Below are 21,016 nucleotides of genomic sequence, written 5' to 3'. Positions count from 1 at the left end.
ATATTTCCTCAGTCACTTGTACAACACACAAAGAATTTACCTGGGGGGTAAATTCACACTCAGGTCAAAGGTCAAAACCGTTCCTCCTTTTTCCTGCATGTTTGAAAGCAGCTGGACGACTTCTCTTGTAATGGATATGCAGAATTTATTTGTTTTTAAGTGTTTCCAGTGTTTGAGGCCGACCAGGATCTGAATCGCCTGGAGGCACAAACACTAACAAAGCAGTAAACTTAGGTTTCAGACAAACTAACGAAGAAGAGGGAAGAAAGGTGAAAGGATCATAGTGATGTTTTTTACAATAAATTGTGTGTATTGTTGTTTTCTTTCATCTAGAAAGGGCAATTTATATTTAAATACTTAATATTTACAGTGGGAGCGCTTCCTCTCTACGGAGGCAGCCATGTTTTTTACAGTAGCTCAAACTGGACAAACTAAACCTTTTCAGTTTGAATGACAACTGAAGGTTACCACAGGTTCTCTTTAATGTTCTGAAGAGGAAGGCGTGGTGAGGGGTGTTCAGCTGCAATATGCAACTTCACCACTAGATGTCCCTAAATTTTAAACACTGCACCTTAAAATTAGTTTTCTGGTGCTCTCAGTTTTGCATTGTCTTTGTATTTGCCACTTGTTTTTGTTGTTTGTTTGTGTTTTATTTGTTCTCTTGTTGGAAGCAGATCTTCATGTCAACATGACGTCCTGGATGGAATGGCTCAGACGTCCTGGATGGAATGGCCCCGGAGGGGAGGTGTGGATTCTTGCACCAGTGAACAGGATCAGTGTCGACTGAGCTCATCAGTCCGGAGTCTCGTTAGCTGCATTTTCAAAGAAATAAGATCCTTTGTGGGGTTTTTGAAGCGGCGCCTGTTGTCCGCTGAGTGTGTCCGATCACTAACATGGACCTGATCACGTGACCACAGTTTCACAGTTTACCTGGAGGTGTGGAAAAGTCAAAGGGAGGGGGGGACGGAAGCCTGTCTTCAGGTTACATGACAACAAGCAGGTCATTGAATTGACAACACTGAGCTGTAAACTTGTGTGTGTGTGTCTTTGTCTAAGTGTGAACAATGGACTGTGTTTAAAGATGGACGACGCTTCTCCAATTCCCCCCCACTACCCAGAAATTAGGCCAAAGTATCCACGGTATCGAGGTCTTGCCGCTACAGGCACTCGGCCAATCAGTCTCAGCTGTCAATCATGACCTCCCCAACGTTCTTATATCATCAAATGACTAATTAAAACCAAACTTATCCAAAGCATAAACACTTGAACCGACTTTGTAGCTTGGTCCATGTCCCACCTCCTGACATGGAGGAGGCTAGGTTCATGACTTGTTTAGGTGAAGGTTAGGGCAAGGGGCTAAAGAACGACTGTATATGAAGAAATGATCCAGATATGAAGCCAGAGAGTCCCTGAAATGAGCACTGCCATCTTGTGCCAATGACATCATCTGGAGCCAATGTTTGCACAGTGGTGATACAGGGTGGAGCCTTGGAAGCAAAGTCCAACAGATAAACATACTCGACCAATCTCGATAAACTACAACAGTGCGTGTGTGCGTGTGTGTGTGTGTGAGTGTGTGTCATTGTTCTAAGTAAAGACCCAACACCTGCTGCACAGGATTAACAGCACAGAGACAATGGAGAGACACAGGACACAGTAAATATTTACCATTTTATTCTTCTAGTTTTATTACTTTTTTTAAATGATTTATTTACCCTTATTTCTGTCTACATGTTGATGTACAAGCAGAATGTTAGGTTGACTTTATCTCATCTATCTCAGCTGCTCCCTGCGACCTGTGAACAAACTGCTGCTCCTGCTGCTCCCTGCTGGTCACAAATGGAATTTAAACAACTGGTCTTACAGTAATCACTTGTTACAGGTCTGATCCTATAAGGAGGTGAACCAATGTGTGTGATGTAGTAAACCCAGGTGTTGTGGGAAAGAGAACGTCTCCTCATCCCTCTTCAATGGAAAGGACCGGACAGCTGGTTACCAACCAGACACCGAGGCAAACTACCAGTGAGCTCCCAGCCTCAGTTCAGAGTTGAGACACTGGCCCTTTGGAAAGGTAAAACTGATTCATTATGTTCATTGTGTAGAGTTATTTTTTGAATTTAAGGTGCAGTGTGTAGAATTTAAGGTGATATTTAGTTGTAAAGTTCCATGTTGCAGCTGAACACCCCTCACCTCAGCCCCTCCCCCTTCCAAACATGACAGAGAACCTGTTGTAGCTTCAGTTGTCATAACAACAAGGTTTAGTTTGTCTAGTCTGGACAACTGTAAAAAAAAAAACATGGCGGCCTCCGTACAGAGGACCCGCTCCCGATGTAAATATTAAGTAATTAAATAACGTCTTTTAAATTCTTTGATAGAAGGCTCCTCTGATGACTTCTATGTCATCGAAAGCTACTTTGATGACGTCGAAGACTCAACTTTGATGTCATCAAAGCAGCTCTTCTTCATTCAGGAGAGCTGGATTCCACGACACACCAACATCTCCAGCTTGATCCTGTAGATGAACATAGTCCAGGTCCTCAGCGTCCGAGATTTCAGACCCAGAATCAAGACCAAGAACTGTCTCCTCGTCTTCCTCCTCTTCTTCCTCATCCTGTTCTTTATGCAGCATCTTCATGAACGTTAAACCGTAAGTTTGAAATGATTGTGACCAACCAAAGACTCTGGATAAATAAAATCTGAAGCATATTTTCAAATGCATATCTATCAGTCTGTTAAGTATATACTGTTATCAGTCAAGTTTTATTTTGTTGATGCAGCTATGGTTAGCTAGCCAGAAAAGAAGCGTGCTAGCTATCAGCTACGGGTCATTTTTGACCCATACAAAAATGTTTTTTATTCAAAATTATTTAAAATAAGGATTTGTGATGATCAAAAACAAGTTAATTGGTGAATACCTGAAATACTGGATGATGAAATAAATTTCCTGCTAAGATATTGAAAATAAGAATTGAGCCGGGTCACTTTTGACCCATGTTGTTAATTAAAGGTTTAAGCTGAAAGAAATAACACTTGATTGTGAGTTCAACCCGTAAAATAACAATATCAAAGGATTCATTAAGTAAATAGTTTCTTGTTGTCAGTTTGCTTTGATATCACAGTGTCAGTGGTCATTCCTTTGATGTCTTAGACTGTTGCGAAGGGGAAAGAGTTATAGATCTGATGAAGAAACAATCTTAGTCTCTCATGTAGGGAGGGATAGCACCACCTACCGCCAAAAGGAGGTAATCCTGGTTTTACAACTTTAATTAGATTTACATAAAATGTTCAGGCTACGCTGTGTGGATGTAGCCTGACTCTGGCCCTCAGGGCAGAGACAGACGGAAACAGAGACAAGTGATAGTTCAGGTGAGCATCACTTCAGGAAACACGTCTTCTGAACTAGGATATTGTACAGTTACAGGAGAGGACAGAAACAAAAAGGCTGGAGCAGCTTCAACAGGACACTGTGTCAGACAGCTGACTCACATGTATCTGTATTTTATTTGTGTCTAAAACGAACTGCTAACAGCATGATTCATTAGATGAGGGGTAACAAGTTGCTTTCATACATCACCCCCCCAATTCAACTGCAGCCTGTTTGTATTCTTGAATACGATATTGAAACAAGATCCTTTTTGTTTCTTTATTCCAGCAGAAAACACTGAATAATTGATGCCTCCCTGCAGCTCGTTGCCCAGCGAGCCTCCGCCCACCACATGCTCGTCATTTTAAATACAGTCACTCAAGTGATGTTCAGCTTAAAGTTCGGCTTTCTTCTTCCTTTCCTCCAGACGGATTAAATGTGAGGACATTTACATGGGACAGTGTCTCTGAGACCAGCTCTCATTTAGTCTATTTTTAGAATGTTGAAGCAAACATGTCCGTCTGTGCAGTTTGATCCAGTTTTTTGGGTTTTAAGTTTGAGACACTAGGACGTACTATTGTCTGTAATGTGTATGTACGTGTTATATAACAGTTTAGTCTAAAATAGATGTTATTGTTATTAGTTTGTCGGCTTTTTGCAGGAACATCAGGACTTTAGAATTGTTCAGACAGAAAGTACAAAAAGCCTTTTGAGTCATTTCCTGAGGCAGAATCTCTTTTCGCTAGTGAATGCAGTAAGACAATAATACTTTAATCTTCTATTAATGACATGAAGTGATATCTTAGTTATTTTAAGGCTGTGAAGTGAAAATAAACAAGGAATTTTTTGTATTACTTTTAACAATGAATTTCCTGCATATTAATGGTTTCATCCCACACCACAGATCAGCCGAGGGGGAGGCCATGCAACGCTTCGGATCCGAGGAGTCAGAGGACGACTTCAATGGTCGCACCTTCGTGGAGGTGATCAGGGAAAGGTACAGTCCAGAGAACTTCCCGTGGTGCACAGGACCTAACATAAGGGTGGTGGTCGTGCCCAGAGAAGGTCCTCAAGGTTCCAGTTTGAAAGGTGAGTCGGGCTTTGTTAAACTAAAAGATAACGTTATGTACCTTTCAAATGAAGCTTTATCACAAAATACACTTTACACCTTTTATTGAATACGTTCAGATCACTCACTTATCAGTCTGGGCACACATGGATATAAAGTGCAACTTGAGTGGTTGGTTGGAAACACAAACACAAGGCTGCAATGTTGTGTTGAGGCCATTTGCGGTTCAGTATCTTGACACTTCGGCATTTAAATTTATTTCTGACATTCACAAAAAACTATTTAGCCCCTTCAGCTCCAGTTACATCATTTAGTCAGTTTGCCAACTCTGTACGAGTCCGACTAAGCCCCTTTGCAGATTTGCAGATCTTGACAGTCCTGAGCACTTGCACACTTCCTGTCTGTTAAGTCTGGACATTTAGGTTCAGTCTTGTTGCTGCATTGCATTGTGGTTCTTTGAAGGTTGTCCAGCGGTAGAAAAACTGACCCATAAAAGATGACATCCTGACTCATCTTTATTCTGGCTCTTATCTCCTTGTTGTTTGTAGCATCAGCACATGACTGTATGAACTGAACTGGCTCCTAAACAGTGGAATTACATCAGGACAGCAGAAAGTCTACACCCCTCTTCCGACTACACCTTGAAAGACAACTTTAATCTAACAATTTAGTGGCACTTAATTGTCACTTACTTATAGCACTTTGGAGTTTGGCTTTCTTGAAGAAAATTGTATGTTCTTGATTCTTGTTGTTCTAGGTTTGTACCTTCATGGTTGATGCACTTATTGTAAGTCGCTTGGGACGAATGCATTAGCTAAATTAAATTTAATGTTATGTTTATTAGACTTAAGACCATTAATTAGACTTTAGACCATTAAAAACGCTCTTTTCCCTGTGTGAGCCTGCCCCTGGGTCCAACTAATCCACATTCATTCTCCTCCCCCCCCCCTCCAGACAGTGTGAACCTGCCCAGCGTGATGGTGCTGGACGGCTGGGGCGTCAGCCAGGCAGGAGACCAGGCGTGGATCGAAGCGTTCTGTGCTCACGTCACGAAGCTGGACTTGTCCCACAACAAGCTGCAGGACTGGCACGAGGTGCAGTTCATTAAAGTTCTTTATTCCCACTAAAAGAGTAAAAGATCACAAGCAACGATGAATTGTCGCCGCTTAAATATGAGTCGTGTAATAAAAGGATAGAAAAAACCGACAGTCCCATCCTGTAAGTGTTAGCAGAGGTTGTTTTTGTGATGGAGAGATAAAGATCCTGATAAGCAGTAACTGGCTCTGATTACACCAGTGTCCACTAAGTAAAGTCCATGTTGTGGTTTTGTGTAAATTAATGGTTTCTAAAGCTTCTGGTCTAATTAAGACAATGTTATTATTTTGGTTTTCAGATCAATAAAATTGTCTCCAACACCCCAAACCTGGAGTCCCTGAACCTGAGCTACAACCCCCTGGCAGGAATAACCCTGGAGCCCGGGTGCACCAAAGCTTTTTTCGGGGTCCGCAGTCTTGGCCTGAACAACACCAAAGTGTCCTGGGACACAGTGCTGCTGCTCATCCGGGAGATACCGGAGTAAGAATAAGGCCAAACAGTGCCTCTTAAATTCTGCACCAAATCATTGTTTGTCCTCATTTTCATTCGGACGTAATTCTACATCTATGGAAGATACACATTAAGTGTTGATTCCTCACTGAATCCACATATTTAAATCCTCTAGATCCTGATTTTTATTTGGATCCACTAAATATGCCAGATTGTTTTCATCAAGATCCATTAATTAGTTCCAGGGAAATCCTTCAAATGTAAATTAAAGTACTAACTCATAATGTTAAAGAGAAATTAAATGAAAATGCCAAAGTTAATCGGGTTCTTACTTGGCCCATGGTCCCATCCTTCCATCAGGACTCATGGAAATTGGTTCAGTAATTTTTGTGTAATACTATCGGCAAGAACACAAAATCCTTGCTGGAGGTAACTTATATATGAAATATGTTTTAAAAGTGGAAAACCCTTAATTCAGACTCATTTGAATACTTAATCTCCTGTATTAATACATTCTGATGAAATTCTGATGCCAATGCAGCACAAAATCAGAGAAGTAAAAAAAGAAGAACCACACAAAGGACCCGTTTTATTTGCCATTTAGTGGATCACTGAAGAGAATTGACAGTTGGTACATTCCAAGTGGAGGAAGGCAGTTTTCTGTTGGATATTTAGTCTCCACATTGTCCTGTTGTCGTCCCGCAGGCTGGAGGAGTTGTTCCTGTCCCTTAATGGCTACAGCAGTCTGAGTGCCCCCACTGTGGCCTGTCCCAGCCTGCGCCTGCTCCACATCACAGACAACAGCCTGCAGGACTGGGCCGAGGTCCGCAAGTTCAGCTCCATGTTCCCCAGCCTGGAGACGCTGGTCATGGCCAACAACAACTTGGCTTCCATTCAGGACAACAAAGACGTCCTGCAGCGGCTCTTCCCCAACCTGCGCAGCATCAACCTGCACAACTCAGGTCGGGGGACACAACTACTTGCCTGTTTGACTATTTTACACGGTTTCAGTAGGAAACTCTAAATTTCTCCTCGGCTTTTCATTATACAGCAAACATGTCGAGTTGTAGCATCAGCTCTAGTCTGACGTCTCAATAAATCCAGATACATTTTAGCACAAGAAAACACGTCACCCTCTCCTGAGAGCTTTGAGCTATGATTATGTTATTATTTATTACAACAGATTCCTCACAAACCAGGTCAGCTTTAATCTCATGAGGGAATTGTTTCTACTTTGACTCAGTGGAGAAACTATTTTTAGAGTTCGGTTGAGAGAAGTGGGAAGAGAAACGAGAATACTTCCTCATATGTGCTGAGCCTGAGCCACAGAAAAACAGTTAATGTTTATGAGAGCAGAAACCTCTTCTGCCCACAGACTGAGATAAGCTCAAAGTCCACCTGATTACAGGAGGGGAAATTATTTCTCGTGTCACTTTAGAGCTGCAGCGTTCGGACCCACCAAAGATCTGATGCCATCTGTTTGCATTCATTCCTTTTCCTGTTGAGGTCACTGGATAACACAGTTTGAGGACCTTCGTTAGACCTCATGCGTTTCTCTCTGGAGGCACAAACACCTTAATACAACCGGGTCATACCCAAATGCATGACCTGTCCATGTTTGCTTTGTCAGGTCTAAACCGATGGGAAGACGTTGAGAAGTTGAACTTCTTCCCCAAGTTGGAGGAGGTGCAAGTGCAGGGCATTCCCTTACTGCAGACCTTCACCGAAGAAGAACGAATACACCTCGTGATAGCACAGTGAGTCCCAGCAGTGACCTCAGGGAGACATGAGCTTGTTTTGTTTCTCCCTTCACTCTGGATTTGTGCGCTTAATGTTCACGTGCTTCTCCTAAGGCTTCCTGCAATATCCTGGCTAAACGGCAGCGTTGTGACTGACTGCGAGCGGGAAGCTGCCGAGAGGTTCTTCATCCGTTACTACTTCGACCACCCTGAAGAGGAGCTGCCTGTCAGGTACGCTGCTCTCGTGTCCTCCAGCTGCAGACGTCATCGTTTCTTGTGTTGGGGTCATGTGTGTCTGTGACCGACCGCACAACCTGCTCTTAACCTCCTCAGATACCATTCCCTGGTCACCAAGTACGGGAAGCTGGAGCCACTTCCCGAGGTTGACCTCCGACCTCGCTGCTGCGCCCATGTGGAGGTTCACTGTGAAGAAAAAGTGCAACAGGTGATTTCAGCATTAGTTCACAAGAGTGCACAGAAGTAGAATAGCTTGGTTTGATAGGATATATCTCATCTAATTTTGGACAGATGGACAGACAGGTGGACAGACAGGCGGACAGACAGATGTCCATGTGGCTGTGTTAAAGGTTTATAGCTTTTCACCAAGAACAGCTGATTCCCTTTGGAGCTGCTCCCAATATGTTTTTATGTTTACAATGAATCACATGACTTTGCAGTTCCTCTCAGGTGTGTGTAGCCTCTTTCAGCTCTTTGTTGTTGTTTTAACTTTTAGTTTTTTTTGTTGGCAGCTTCTTTGTTTTGTTTCACTCTCACCAGTCTCCCCATCAGGCAGCTGTTTCTTAACCCAGTCCATACGACAAAAACCCAAATATTTCATTAAAGGGACTCTTACCTTTGTTGCATTTGAGAATTACAGCACATTCAAATCATCCCGCCTTCCTCCAATGCCCCACCCCCTCGTTCCCATCCGCGGTGTTTTTTTGAAGAAACTTTATTTACAAGCAGACTTACAACCTACTGCCTCCGCGCACGCACGTGAGTTTTTGTTTACCAAAGCAATGGATTCGGATTCAGAAGCACCGGTAAGTTATATACATTTACATTCACATATGATGACGGGCCCGAATGCGCCACAAGAAGCAGACGGAAAACCTGCATGTCCATGCAGCAAACAGACAGGTCTGTCGGCCAATAAGGTCCTTCGGTCCGAAGAATTTTATTGGTTGAAGTTTTCACTAAATATTATGAGAGTGAAATAATTGTTTGTTTTTACTCCTGGTGGGTCTGTCTTGCATTTTAGAGTGTCATTACCTTATTAATACCAATTTAACCTTATCCAAAAAAAGTGTAAAAATGCAACAAAGGTAAGAGTCCCTTTAAGGCCCTAGAGGGATAGTTCACCACTAAGCCGATGGAGGGGTGGACAAAGTGTTTGAGTCCAAAAAACACTTTGGGACTTGCAGGTATAAACAGCTTTGCACCAAAATCGAATGCAATAGAAGTAACTCGGGGACCACTTCTTCAAACCTTCAAATTTGACTTGAAGCAGCTTCATGAAGCACCGTGTTTTCAGCCTAAATGTCCAGTGACGCAGGTAGCAACGCTAGTGGGCATCTACTCGTTCCCTCTGAGTGAAGCTAGCATCAGTTTAATGCTTACAATGTGCAAACTGTTTCTCTGTGTGTCAGCTGACCATCCCACTGGACCAGACAGTAGCTGGGCTGAAGAAGCAGCTGACGCCCGTGGTCCAGCTGTCCACCAGCAGCATGAGGCTGTACTACATCGACAGGACCAGCGTCTTCGGCCCAGAGGAAATGAAGTTCAACACCCGGGGCCTCCAGTCCTACAGCATCCAAGATGGTGATCAGCTACTGGTGGTACCCAAGACCAAAAGGAAAGCGGGCGTCCAACTGGCTGATTAGAGTCGGTTCTTTATTGATTGGTTAATTTGATTATTTATTTGCTGGTTTACTGGCATTGCAGAATAATAGGAATACGCATGATCTGGATCAGCCCGCTTGTTGGAACGGAGAGAATTGCAATTTGTTTTTATGGCACCGCAACATCACAAACATTGTTGAGCTCAACTTGTGTTATTCTCAGGTTGCTCCTATGAATAAATCTATGAATCTATGGACAGATCGATGAATGTGAAATGCTACAAAGTATTCATTTGATATTTTAATACTTCATAAAAAGAGGAATAAAACAATATTTACAAATGAAAGATGACTCTATCAATCATGATTAACCCTCTCCACTCCTTCCCTCTATATACTTGTCTAACAGGAACAGAAATAATAGTAAGATGAGATCAAATAAGTAAAGAAAATCAATGATTCATCTTGTACTTGTCCCACGATGGAGAAATGTGCCGTGTTACAGCAGCAAGTGAATAAAGACACTATGAATACATGGAAATGTAAGGAAAATAAATTACAGATAGATATAAATATTATGAAATCATAAAAGCACATTTACCCTTAAAACTCCCTAGTTTTCTATTGTTATGTATTTCAGCCACTGGTCCATTTACTCCATATGCACTTTATAGTTTCATTTTCACTTATATTTTTCAGACGTAATACTCATTATAATAAAACTATTGTTTTATTGAACTGTAATCTGTTGTATATCGTGCTACTGTAAATCTTGGAACAAGCTGCCACCAGAGTTTCCTTCGGGATTAATAAAGTCAATATATCTTATCTTATCTTAGAATCTAGGATAATAATAAAAGTTTGAATCAGTCAGCGAAACTCCTCCTGAATATGATGCAGGTCTGATCTGCAGATGGAGAAACCAACCAGATGACTGATGCGTCACGAGGTTTTGAATCCACTTCACTTACTTTAGACCCAATAACTGGTTCAATGTGTTCAGTGGGTGTTGAAACATTACAGTTGTAGTAGTTAACTTTGTCTTCACTTGTGCTGTGGATGAAGATGAACATCACATTTCACGACCAGTTACTGTAAAGAATCAACTGATTATAGAAAGATTCACGTAGTTTTTCTCTACATCGGAAAGATTAATTTAGCAAACAAGAGCTTCCCGGCAGTCAGGCCAGCTGGAGGACGTTCAAGCTGGAAGATCGTGTCCAAAGGTGGAACTCTTTAACTTTGTCTTATTACACACACACACACACACACACACACACACACACACACACACACACACACACACACACACACACACACACACACACACACACACACACACACACACACACACACGAGTTTGTACTCTCAAATGTTTATTGTGGATGAAATCATTTAAAAAACAATGAATCTAGTTTGATAATATCACAGTTTCAGTTTAATCGTCACTGGGATTCAGATCCAAATCAACACATTTAATTCCTAATGATGCTGCTCTGATTCATTACCACCTGCCAGGAGGTTGTGTTGTCGTCCACGTCTGTTTGTGTTGTTTTGTCGGTTTGTTAGTCTGCAGGATTACCAGAAGAACTTTCTTTCCATTGTGTTGGACGGGGGTCACGGGATCATTTGGGAAAATACTGAGACAACTGATTCAATCGAGACACTTGAATATGAGGGTTTTCGGTGCTGGTGAGGATCCACATTGTGACACAAGGGTTTGTGATTTGATGCAGATCCAAATAAAAATCTGTCTCTAGTATTCTGGTCTTTAAATTTGGTTTCATTAGGAGAACAGAAAAGCTTGAGTCACAATCAGGGTATAAAAAATATGTTTTATGACGGATAAATAATTGAGGTTATCAAAGAAATTGCTTTTTTCTGTCATCTTTCTCCCGTAAGAAGCAAACAGTCGTGTGTAGGACTGTTTAACTTTGGTGGAGGAACTTGCTCTATAGAGAACTGCTCTAGTTTCTGGGTCAACTTCTCTGTTCATCACATTCTGTAAATGGTTGACTTGAATTTCATGATTTTATATCCGTGTGCATCATCTCAGTTCCAGTTCCAGTAACAGTTCCGTCACAGCAGAGTGGTAAAGGGGCAGGGCTCTGCGTTAATGATTCTCTCATCATTGTTAAACCCGTCATCTTAAATCTGACGGAGCAGGAAGCCGTGGTTCAGAAGAGCAGAAACATGTCTTCATCCATGTTCACGACGGCGGAGGGCGTGCTGGTGGTCACGCATGTGCACCCGTCTCCCCAGGGTGCTCCCCAGGGTGCCCCCCGGGGGGCCGGCCTCCCACATTGTGTGGGCATCCAGAAGTTCAGCAAGAAGCATCCATGTGTTCTCGGGGTAAGATTCAGCATCAGTGTGTGGAGACAATACTCAGACTTCTAGAGGGTCCGAGGGAAATGCAACAAGATGGAAATTTACCATTTTTGTATTTACTTACAAATTTTGAATCTTCCCATATGGATCTGTAAATGCTACTTTTTATTAGAAAGTTATTTCCTTATGTTTATGATCTTTAATTTGAAGGTTTTATTGTGAATTTATTTCCAAAGTCTGCTCTTATTTGTTAGACGTGCTGTAAACTCGACTAATGACAAAGACATTAGAGCTGAACGATCAAATTCATAAATTTCATGTGAAGGTTTTAAGCTTTTATCAAATGAACGAACCAGGTTTATAAACTTCTTTCATTTCACCTCACATTTCACAATTTCTGATTTTGAATCATCTCTTCTACTGTCCATCAAAATATGATTATGTACCACACACACACACGTTTTTATATGTTGTGTATTTAATGTGGTTTACAGGTGTAATGTTAATTTGTCATCTTTGAATTTACTGCGTTCCTTAAATGCTTAATGTTACTTAAGAGCAATAGGGGCTGGATGATACGGCCAAAAATCAGATTAAGAAATTAATATAAACGTCACATTATTAATTTTTTCAAGTTTAAAGACTGAATGACAAACACTTGATAAACAGCAAAACATTTTATAAAAAAAATTTCAATCATGCATTGTATCACCTGACTCTACCTGCACAATGCAAAACATCTCAATATATTAGATTTATGTTATTGCTATTGAAGTAAATTTGATTGTAATAAGTTCTGATTTTGTTAAATCACACAATCTCTATGAGTAATTATCTGATTTCATAGTGTTTGTTTGAAAAAGCAAAATGAACCAATTAGAGATATAAAGTTGGAGTGTGTAGAATGTAGTGACATCCAGTGGTGAAGTGTCATGTTGCAGCTGAACACCCCCCACCTCACCCTCCCCTTCCAAACATGACAGAGAACCTGTGGCAGCTTCAGTTGTCAAAAAAAGTCAAAGGGTTTAGTTTGTCCAGTTTGGGCACCTTTAAAAATAAAGTATTTAAATATAAATGGCCAATTCTGGGGTAAAGAAATCAACAATTCTTACAATTTACATGAAACACTAGTGAAAACATCACTTTATACTCAATTTCTGCCAATCGATCCTTTCAACTAAATCTACACACTGGACTTTCATTCTTCTTCCTTCGTCTTCATTAGTTTGTCTGAAACCTAAGTTCACTCCTTTGTTTGTGTTTGTGCCTCCAGACAATTCAGATCATGGTCGGCCTCACCGTTCTGCTGTTTGGCGTTGCCATGGGGATTCCAGCGGACACAATTGCGGCTTTCTCTGGCTTCTGGGTCTGGGGAGCTTTATGCGTGAGTCAACCTTAATGTGCTGCTCTGTTTTCAGTCGTGTGCTGCTTTACATGCATTTGAATTCACAAAGCCTTTATGTACTGAGCCAGTAGGAGGAGTCATTATCAATTATACCAGGGGTCTTCAACGTTTTTCAGGCCAAGGACCCCCAAACTGGAGGAGAGATGGAGCAGGGACCCCCTACTACATATATTGTATAAAATTGTGTTTTATATTAAACTGGGCCTAGTTCCATGTATAAACATAACTACCCTGATATTGTGCATTCAATACTAAGCTATTCAAATATTACACGGGTTCATATATTCATGTTTTTAATTTTAACATGTGCAAGGTACAGGGTGGCCATGCCACTGCCATTTATAAACATACAGTGGGTACAGAAAGTATTCAGACCCCTTTAAATTGTTCACTCTGTTTCATTGCAGCTATTTGCTAAAATCAAAAAAGTTCATTTTATTTCTCATCAATGTACACTCAGCACCCCATCTTGACAGAAAAAAACAGAAATGTAGAAATTTTTGCAAATTTATATAAAAAGAAAAACTGAAATATCACATGGTCATAAGAATTCAGACCCTTTGCTCAGTATTGAGTAGAAGCACCCTTTTGAGCTAATACAGCCATGAGTCTTCTTGGGAATGATGCAACTAGTTTTTCACACCTGGATTTGGGGATCCTCTGCCATTCTCCCTTGCAGATCCTCTCCAGTTCCGTCAGGTTGGATGGTACACGTTGGTGGACAGCCATGTTCAGGTCTCTCCAGAGATGCTCCATTGGGTTTAGGTCAGGGCTCTGGCTGGGCCAGTCAAGAATGGTCACAGAGTTGTTCCGAAGCCACTCCTTTGTTATTTTAGCTGTCTGCTTAGGGTCATTGCCTTGTTGGAAGGTGAACCTTTGGCCCAGACTGAGGTCCAGAGCACTCTGGAAGAGGTTTTCTTCCAGGATATCTCTGTACTTGGCCGCATTCATCTTTCCTTCAATTGCAACCAGTCGTCCTGTCCCTGCAGCTGAAAAACACCCCCATAGCATGATGCTGCCACCACCATGTTTCACTGTTGGGATTGTATTGGGCAGGTGATGAGCAGTGCCTGGTTTTCTCCACACATACCACTTAGAATTAACGCCAACAAGTTCAATCTTGGTCTCATCAGACCAGAGAATCTTATTTCTCATAGTCTGGGAGTCCTTCATGTGTTTTTTGGCAAACTCTATGCGGGCTTTCATATGTCTTGCACTGAGGAGAGGCTTCTGTCGGGCCACTCTGCCATAAAGCCCCGACTGGTGGAGGGATGCAGTGATAGTTGACTTTGTGGAACTTTCTCCAATCTCCATACTGCATCACTGGAGCTCAGCCACAGTGATCTTTGGGTTCTTCTTTACCTCTCTCACCAAGGCTCTTCTCCCACGATTGCTCAGTTTGGCTGGACGGCCAGGTCTAGGAAGAGTTCTGGTCGTCCCAAACTTCTTCCATTTAAGGATTATGGAGGCCACTGTGCTCTTAGGAACCTTGAGTGCTGCAGAAATTATTTTGTAACCTTGGCCAGATCTGTGCCTTAAACACAGCTGGACTCCAATGAAGGAGTAGAACCATCTCAAGGAGGATCAGAAGAAATGGACAGCATGTGAGTTAAATATGCGTGTCACAGTAAAGGGTCTGAATACTTATGACCATGTGATATTTCAGTTTTTCTTTTTTAATAAATCTGCAGAAATTTCTAAATTTCAGTTTTTTTCAGTCAAGATGGGGTGCTGAGTGTACATTAATGAGAAATAAAATGAACTTTTTTGATATTTGCAAATTGCTGCAATGAAAAAAAGAGTGAAATATTTAAAGGGGTCTGAATACTTTCCGTACGCACGGTACATCTTGCATACAACACTGAGGTATTAAAGTAATTCACAGATTCATGTTTTTATTTTAAACATACATGTATAAGAGACAGTGAATCCTCATCTGTGGATGGCACACATACTCCCACATTAGTGAGATATCGGACCCTGATGGGTAGCACACAACTTATCTAATCTTGGATGGATGGAGGTTGTCAGGCAGAGGGTCAAATCAGCCTCACAATATGTTGGATGCATGTTAATGTGTATTGAAAGACATTTAAATTCGTGAAAAAAAAAAAAAAATGATATATATTTTTTTTAATTGTCTAATCAACCAAAGATTTCGCGACCCCCCCTGCAGTACCTCCGCGGACCCCCTAGGGGTCGCGGACCCCCTGTTGAAGACCTCTGAATTATACTCTTTCAACACACAAGAGTTATACAGCGCCCTCTATAGGCAAATCTCCTTATAGTTTTTTTAAGGCTTTTTGGAACTTGCAGCTTGCAGACAATGAATAGAAAATGCTGCTGTAACGTGTTTCTGCTGCTGATGTTACCTTTATTAAATATTTAATTATAACCTTTATTTATAGAGCCCTTTTCAAAACCAATTTGTAAAAAGTGTTTAAAGATGAAATAGGATTTATAAGATCCGAGGACTAAAGGAAATATGATCAGGGAATGGGATAGAATTAAAATTAAACATTAAAATACAAAACACAAAATACAAAATTCAAACTAGAGTACGTACCGAGCAACATCGAAAAAGTCCTCTTAAGATTTAATTTCACTAAAGCCAGGATTTTATTTGGATCTGCACCAAATTGCACAACCTTGTTTATATCAGTCCCCTAAATATATCAGATATTCTTCATCAGGATCCAAGAATTATTCCCTGAGAAATCACCAAATTCGATGAGTTCTTTCCTGACGCCCACTTTGTTTCACCAAGTTTTGTTGTGCCAATGAAAATATGACCCGATTGGTGAAGGTAAATAAAGTGCATACTTCGGTCCCCTCATATAAATCCTGTAGATATGTCTAAAATAAAACAAAAGTACATCTACAGCCATGAATTATTCCCTGAGAATTTTGTGAAAACGTCCCAAAATGCCCTAGTTTCTTGCAATGTTAATAAAGTGGAAAGAAAAATCCCTTCATATTCCCGTTTGTCCGGATCCAAGACAAAATGTTATGGATCCTTCCAGTAAGTTTTTTTTAATTCGTATGACATATAACAGATACATAACCTCCCTGGTTAATAATAAATCAGAAAAGACATGTTGGTAATATCACGATGTACGGGGATTAACAAAGGCTTTTTAGGAAACATGTTAAAGGAAGTGATGTCATTGAGGTCATAAACTAAAGAGTACCCATGTGCTTGTCTGTTGCAGTACATCACAGCTGGATCCCTGACAGTGGCTGCTGGGAAACGTCTCACCCGCCCTCTGGTCAGTGACTCGCTGCTGCTGCTTCATGTGGATTCTTCTGGCCTTCCAGGTTCATGGCGGTGATGTGTGCAACGGAAGAAAAACCCATGCGCTCCATCAGCGACCAATAGCTTAACCACATACAGGTGCATCTCAATAAATTAGAATATCATGGAAATGTTCGTTTATTTAGATAATTAAATTCAGAAAGTGAAACTCATATATTATAAAGATTCATTTCACCGGATTGAAATATTTCAAGGGTTTATTTCTTTTAATGTTGATGATTATGGCTTACAGCTAATGAAACCCCAAAATTCAGTATCTCGGAAAATTAGAATATTGTGAAAAAGTTCAATATTGTAGACTCACGATGTCACACTCTCATCAGCTTATTAACTCAAAACACCTACAAAGGTTTCCTGAGCCTTTAAATGGTCTCTAAGGCTGGTTCAGTAGGATTCACAATCATGGGGAAGACTGCTGACTTGACAGTTGTCCAGAAGATACACATTCACACCCTCCACAAGGAGGGTTAGCCACAAAAGGTCATTGCTAAAGACGCTGGCTGTTCACAGAGTGCTGTATCCAAGCATATTCATAGAAAGTTGAGTGGAAGGAAGAAGTTGTTGTAGAATAAGGTGCACAAGCAACAGGGATAACCACAGCCTTGAGAGGATAGTGAAGCAATGGCCATTCAAGAATTCGGGGGAGATTCACAAGGAGTGGACTCAGGCTGGAGTCAGTGCATCAAGGGCCACCACGCACAGACGTATCCAGGACATGGGCTACAACTGTTGCATTCCTCGTGTCAAGCCACTCCTGAACCAGAGACAACGTCAGAAGCGTGTTACCTGGGCCAAGGAGAAAAAGGACTGGACTGTTGCTCAGTGGTCCAAAGTCCTCTTTTCAGATGAAAGTCAATTTCATTTGGAAATCAAGGTCCCAGAGTCTGGAGGAGGAGTGGAGAGGCCCAGAATCCACGTTGCTTGAAGTCCAGTGTGAAGTTTCCACAGTCGGTGATGATTTGGGGAGCCATGTCATCTGCTGGTTTTGGTCCACTGTGTTTTATCAAGTCCAAAGTCAACGCAGCCGTCTACCAGGACATTTTAGAGCACTTCATGCTTCCTTCCACTGACAAGGTTTATGGAGATGCTGATTTCACTTACCAGCAAGACCTGGCACCTGGCCAAACTGCCACTGTGCTTTATTGACCTGAACCCCATAGAGAATCTATGGGGTATTGTCAAGAGGAATATGAGAGACACCAGACCTAACAATGCAGACGAGCTGAAGGCTGCTATCAAAGTAACCTGGGCTTTCGTAACACCTCAGCAGTGTCACAGGCTGATCGCCTCCATGCCACGCCGCATTGATGCAGTAATTCATGCAAAAGGAGCCCCGACCAAGTACTGAGTGCATATATATGAACATTGTTTTTCAGTAGGCTGACATTTCGGTATTAAAAATCTTTTTTTTATTGGTCTTTGGTAATGTTCTAATTTTCTGAGATAGAGAATTTTGGGTTTTCATTAGCTGTAAGCCATAATTATCAAAATTAAAAGAAATAAACATATGAAATATTTCACTCTGTATGTAATCAATCTATATAATATATGAGTTTCACTTTCTGAATTGAATTATCGAAATAAATGAACTTTTCCATGATATTCTAATTTATTGAGATGCACCTGTATATGGTTGTGATCGTGGCCTGATCACCTCTGATATGAAGCTCCATTGAACAAGTCAGACTAAAGTAAAGCCGGGTGGGTCAGAGAGCACCACCCCCTCTGTCCATGTGTCCTGACGCTGTGTCTCTCGTCTCCCTGCCAGGTCAACGCTGCTCTGGGTTGGTGTGTCGTTGCAGCAGTTTTTTCCAGCGTCGGGACCATCCTCTACTTTATTGATATTGCTTGGGAAGGATGGCTCATTCAGTGCCGCTACGATCAGAATTACAACTATAACTGCTACAACCACATTTATGAGGTATGCAGTTTGATGGTCCTTCACACTTAACACCAGGCAGAGAGGAAGTTGTAGACTCCTGGTCTGGGTCCTGCAAGCTTCAGTCTTACTCATCTTACTCATTATTTGATCCTGACTGTGCTAAGTTGTTCATTAAGATCATTTTGAATAGCTCTTTGCATGGCTCTCAATATTTCAAAGTTTTTTGTGTAATGAATTTTGGGGAATCAAAGCTTTACGAGCTTAGCAGGGCAGACAAGGCTGTGGATTTACCTCAACTCTGTTATTCTGTGTGTGTGTGTGTGTGTGTGTGTGTGTGTTGCCAGAATCGGATGGCGAGCTTATCGGGGATCATGGGTATTGTGAACCTATTAGAGTTGATCGTCTCGCTCGTCGTCTCAGGAATCGCCTGCAACGCCACCTGCAACTGCAGCGGAGAGGTGAGTCAACCAGGGACTGAGAGCAGATCATTCTTCAGTGCTCAACATGAGATGAACTGATCTGATGCCTGCTGCACACTGGAGGATTATCGGCCCCATTTCGTGTTTCCGATTCAACCCTTTCGACGATCGTGCCGGTGATTGTGCGATTCTCTGTGTTAAGGTCACTTGTAAACCTGGATCGCAGCAACACAACATTATTCATTAAAGCTTTTCACCTTCACACCCTGAGCGTGATGTCAGAGGAAACTGGACCAATGCCAACATGGTCCAGTTTCCAGTTCCCTTCCAATCTGCGCCAGCGAGGAGGTGAACGAAATATTTACATCCTGCGTCGAGGCAAATGGCTTCGAGAAGAGTTCAACTTTGGTGAACTTTTCGCATTGTTTACGTGAGACCGAGCCTTAAATAAGACTTCTGTCGCACACCAGGTCGACAGTAGAATTGGACAAACTTTAGGAATTGCAACAACAACAAAACTAAACACAAACACGTGCAAGCAGCTTCAGACAGAGGCAACCCGCCTCCATGCTTGTTTCTATTGTCTCGACTGGATCTAGTTTGTCCATTTTATTAAAAGAGTACAAAGCTGTTACACCTGTCGTTATGAAAATCCACTAGTGTGCAGCAGACCTTGGTTACACAGATCTAGGCCACAGATAGCCTTGAATAAGAGGAAGTAGATAGAAGTAAATATGACCATTAGACAATTGAACAGAACTGTAGAAGCCACCGGTGATCCAGCTGTGACATCATCAGAAACAGATGTGGCTTCTTCTCTCCTCACGTCTGCAGCTTGTGAGGAAACATTGAATCACCCTGTGTTTTGTCTTCCAGCCGACATCAGTTATTGTCATGCCTGCAGCCTCTGGTTTTCCCGCGGTACCAGCAACGGCTCCTCCCGTCTCACAGGTCAGCTCACATCTGTGAAGCCATGAGCACCTGTGGATTCTGTCTCTGGCGTCAGAAGGAAATTTGAACCCTTGTGTGTGTTTTGCAGGTGCAGAACGATTCTAAAAACCCACAACAACAGAGAGCCACAGGTGAACCTGAGCCTCCAACCTACGATTCTGTCATTGGCTGAAGACAACCTGCCTCTTCTGCATGACCTGGCACCGTTAGGACTGCTACAGATCTCTTTACGTGCACGAGCACTCCAGTAAAATGGCTTTAATGTTTTCTCGCTTTCAAAACCTAAACTGACGTGTGTAAGATTTGACGTCAGAAAAGCACAGTGTGTCGGCTGTTCACCTTCTGAAATGATTAACCTACATCCTTATAACTGCACTATTCCAGTTTGCACAACCCTCATCATATCCTCCGTGTGCACTATGTCCTACTGTGTTCTGTGTGTTGAGTACTTTTTACGAGAGGAAAAAACAAAAAACAGAATCACATGGACGAATTCAGACATGTTTAGGGAGCTGGTATCGATTGAGTTTATGCAATAAAAATACAAATCTGGATCGAGTGGATTTTATGAACCACTCGATTAATCAGCGAAGCATTTTAAAATCATGTGAAAACATCAGTAAATCAGGAAGACAGACCTGCAGTGATCATCTTCATCTTCATCATCTTCATCAGCTTAGTGGACACAGTCAACAACACGACAAACTAATGCAAACATGACGACACAAAGCAGCTTGGAGGTAATGGAGGAGTCTGCCGAACCTCATTCACGTTTTCAGACATTTTCTCATATAGTTGAAATTGTACTTGTGTATTTAACCAAAGAGGATTACAGTGATTACTGGTGAGAAATGAGACCTTAATTATTTGAATTAAAGGATTGTTTTTCTTCATCTGTGTCAGTTCACCCTGATTATTAAAAACTCACTTATTTCATTTATTCTCATTATATCTTCATCAAGACTTCATGAAACTTGTCCCGGGATCATGTTCATGTCCTGTGAGATGAGTTTTTTTGTTTTGTGATCTCAATAATCTGAAGAGAATCAGTGAACCGTCACTGTGTGTGTTCTCCTTACGTACGAGAACTGAGTTATTTGAACATGGAGAGACAGAAACATGGTCCATCACCAGATACAAACACTGAATCCTTACAC

The 21,016-nt window shown here is 41.6% G+C and overlaps 2 protein-coding genes across 7 annotated transcripts; both read left to right on the top strand.

Moving 5' to 3' along the window:
* The first annotated feature begins 1,558 nt into the window (after positions 1-1,558).
* On the top strand, positions 1,559-9,905 carry LOC133000394 (tubulin-specific chaperone cofactor E-like protein). 6 transcript variants are annotated; one of them, XM_061070324.1, is made up of 12 exons: positions 1,559-1,656; positions 1,883-2,071; positions 2,376-2,647; positions 3,656-3,802; positions 4,269-4,453; positions 5,388-5,527; positions 5,827-6,008; positions 6,684-6,940; positions 7,609-7,735; positions 7,832-7,948; positions 8,051-8,162; positions 9,367-9,905. In XM_061070324.1, the coding sequence occupies exons 5-12, from the start codon at positions 4,288-4,290 to the stop codon at positions 9,598-9,600; spliced, it is 1,335 nt and encodes a 444-aa protein (XP_060926307.1). In that variant the 5' UTR covers positions 1,559-1,656; positions 1,883-2,071; positions 2,376-2,647; positions 3,656-3,802; positions 4,269-4,287; the 3' UTR covers positions 9,601-9,905. The 6 variants fall into 6 exon arrangements, with proteins under 6 accessions (XP_060926307.1, XP_060926305.1, XP_060926304.1 ...); XM_061070322.1 differs by having other exon boundaries at positions 3,653-3,802; XM_061070321.1 differs by lacking the exon at positions 3,656-3,802 and having other exon boundaries at positions 2,471-2,647.
* Positions 9,906-11,729: 1,824 nt separating this feature from the next.
* Positions 11,730-20,773, top strand: LOC133000527 (membrane-spanning 4-domains subfamily A member 4A-like). Its single transcript, XM_061070473.1, has 7 exons — positions 11,730-11,910; positions 13,160-13,270; positions 16,504-16,560; positions 18,376-18,528; positions 18,834-18,947; positions 19,785-19,859; positions 19,948-20,773. The coding sequence occupies exons 1-7, from the start codon at positions 11,752-11,754 to the stop codon at positions 20,029-20,031; spliced, it is 753 nt and encodes a 250-aa protein (XP_060926456.1). The 5' UTR covers positions 11,730-11,751; the 3' UTR covers positions 20,032-20,773.
* The last annotated feature ends 243 nt before the right edge of the window (positions 20,774-21,016 follow it).

This window comes from Limanda limanda, chromosome 4, assembly GCF_963576545.1.
Source record: "Limanda limanda chromosome 4, fLimLim1.1, whole genome shotgun sequence".
NCBI classification, from domain to species: Eukaryota; Metazoa; Chordata; class Actinopteri; order Pleuronectiformes; family Pleuronectidae; genus Limanda; species Limanda limanda.
This window is presented reverse-complemented; position numbering and strand designations above follow the sequence as displayed.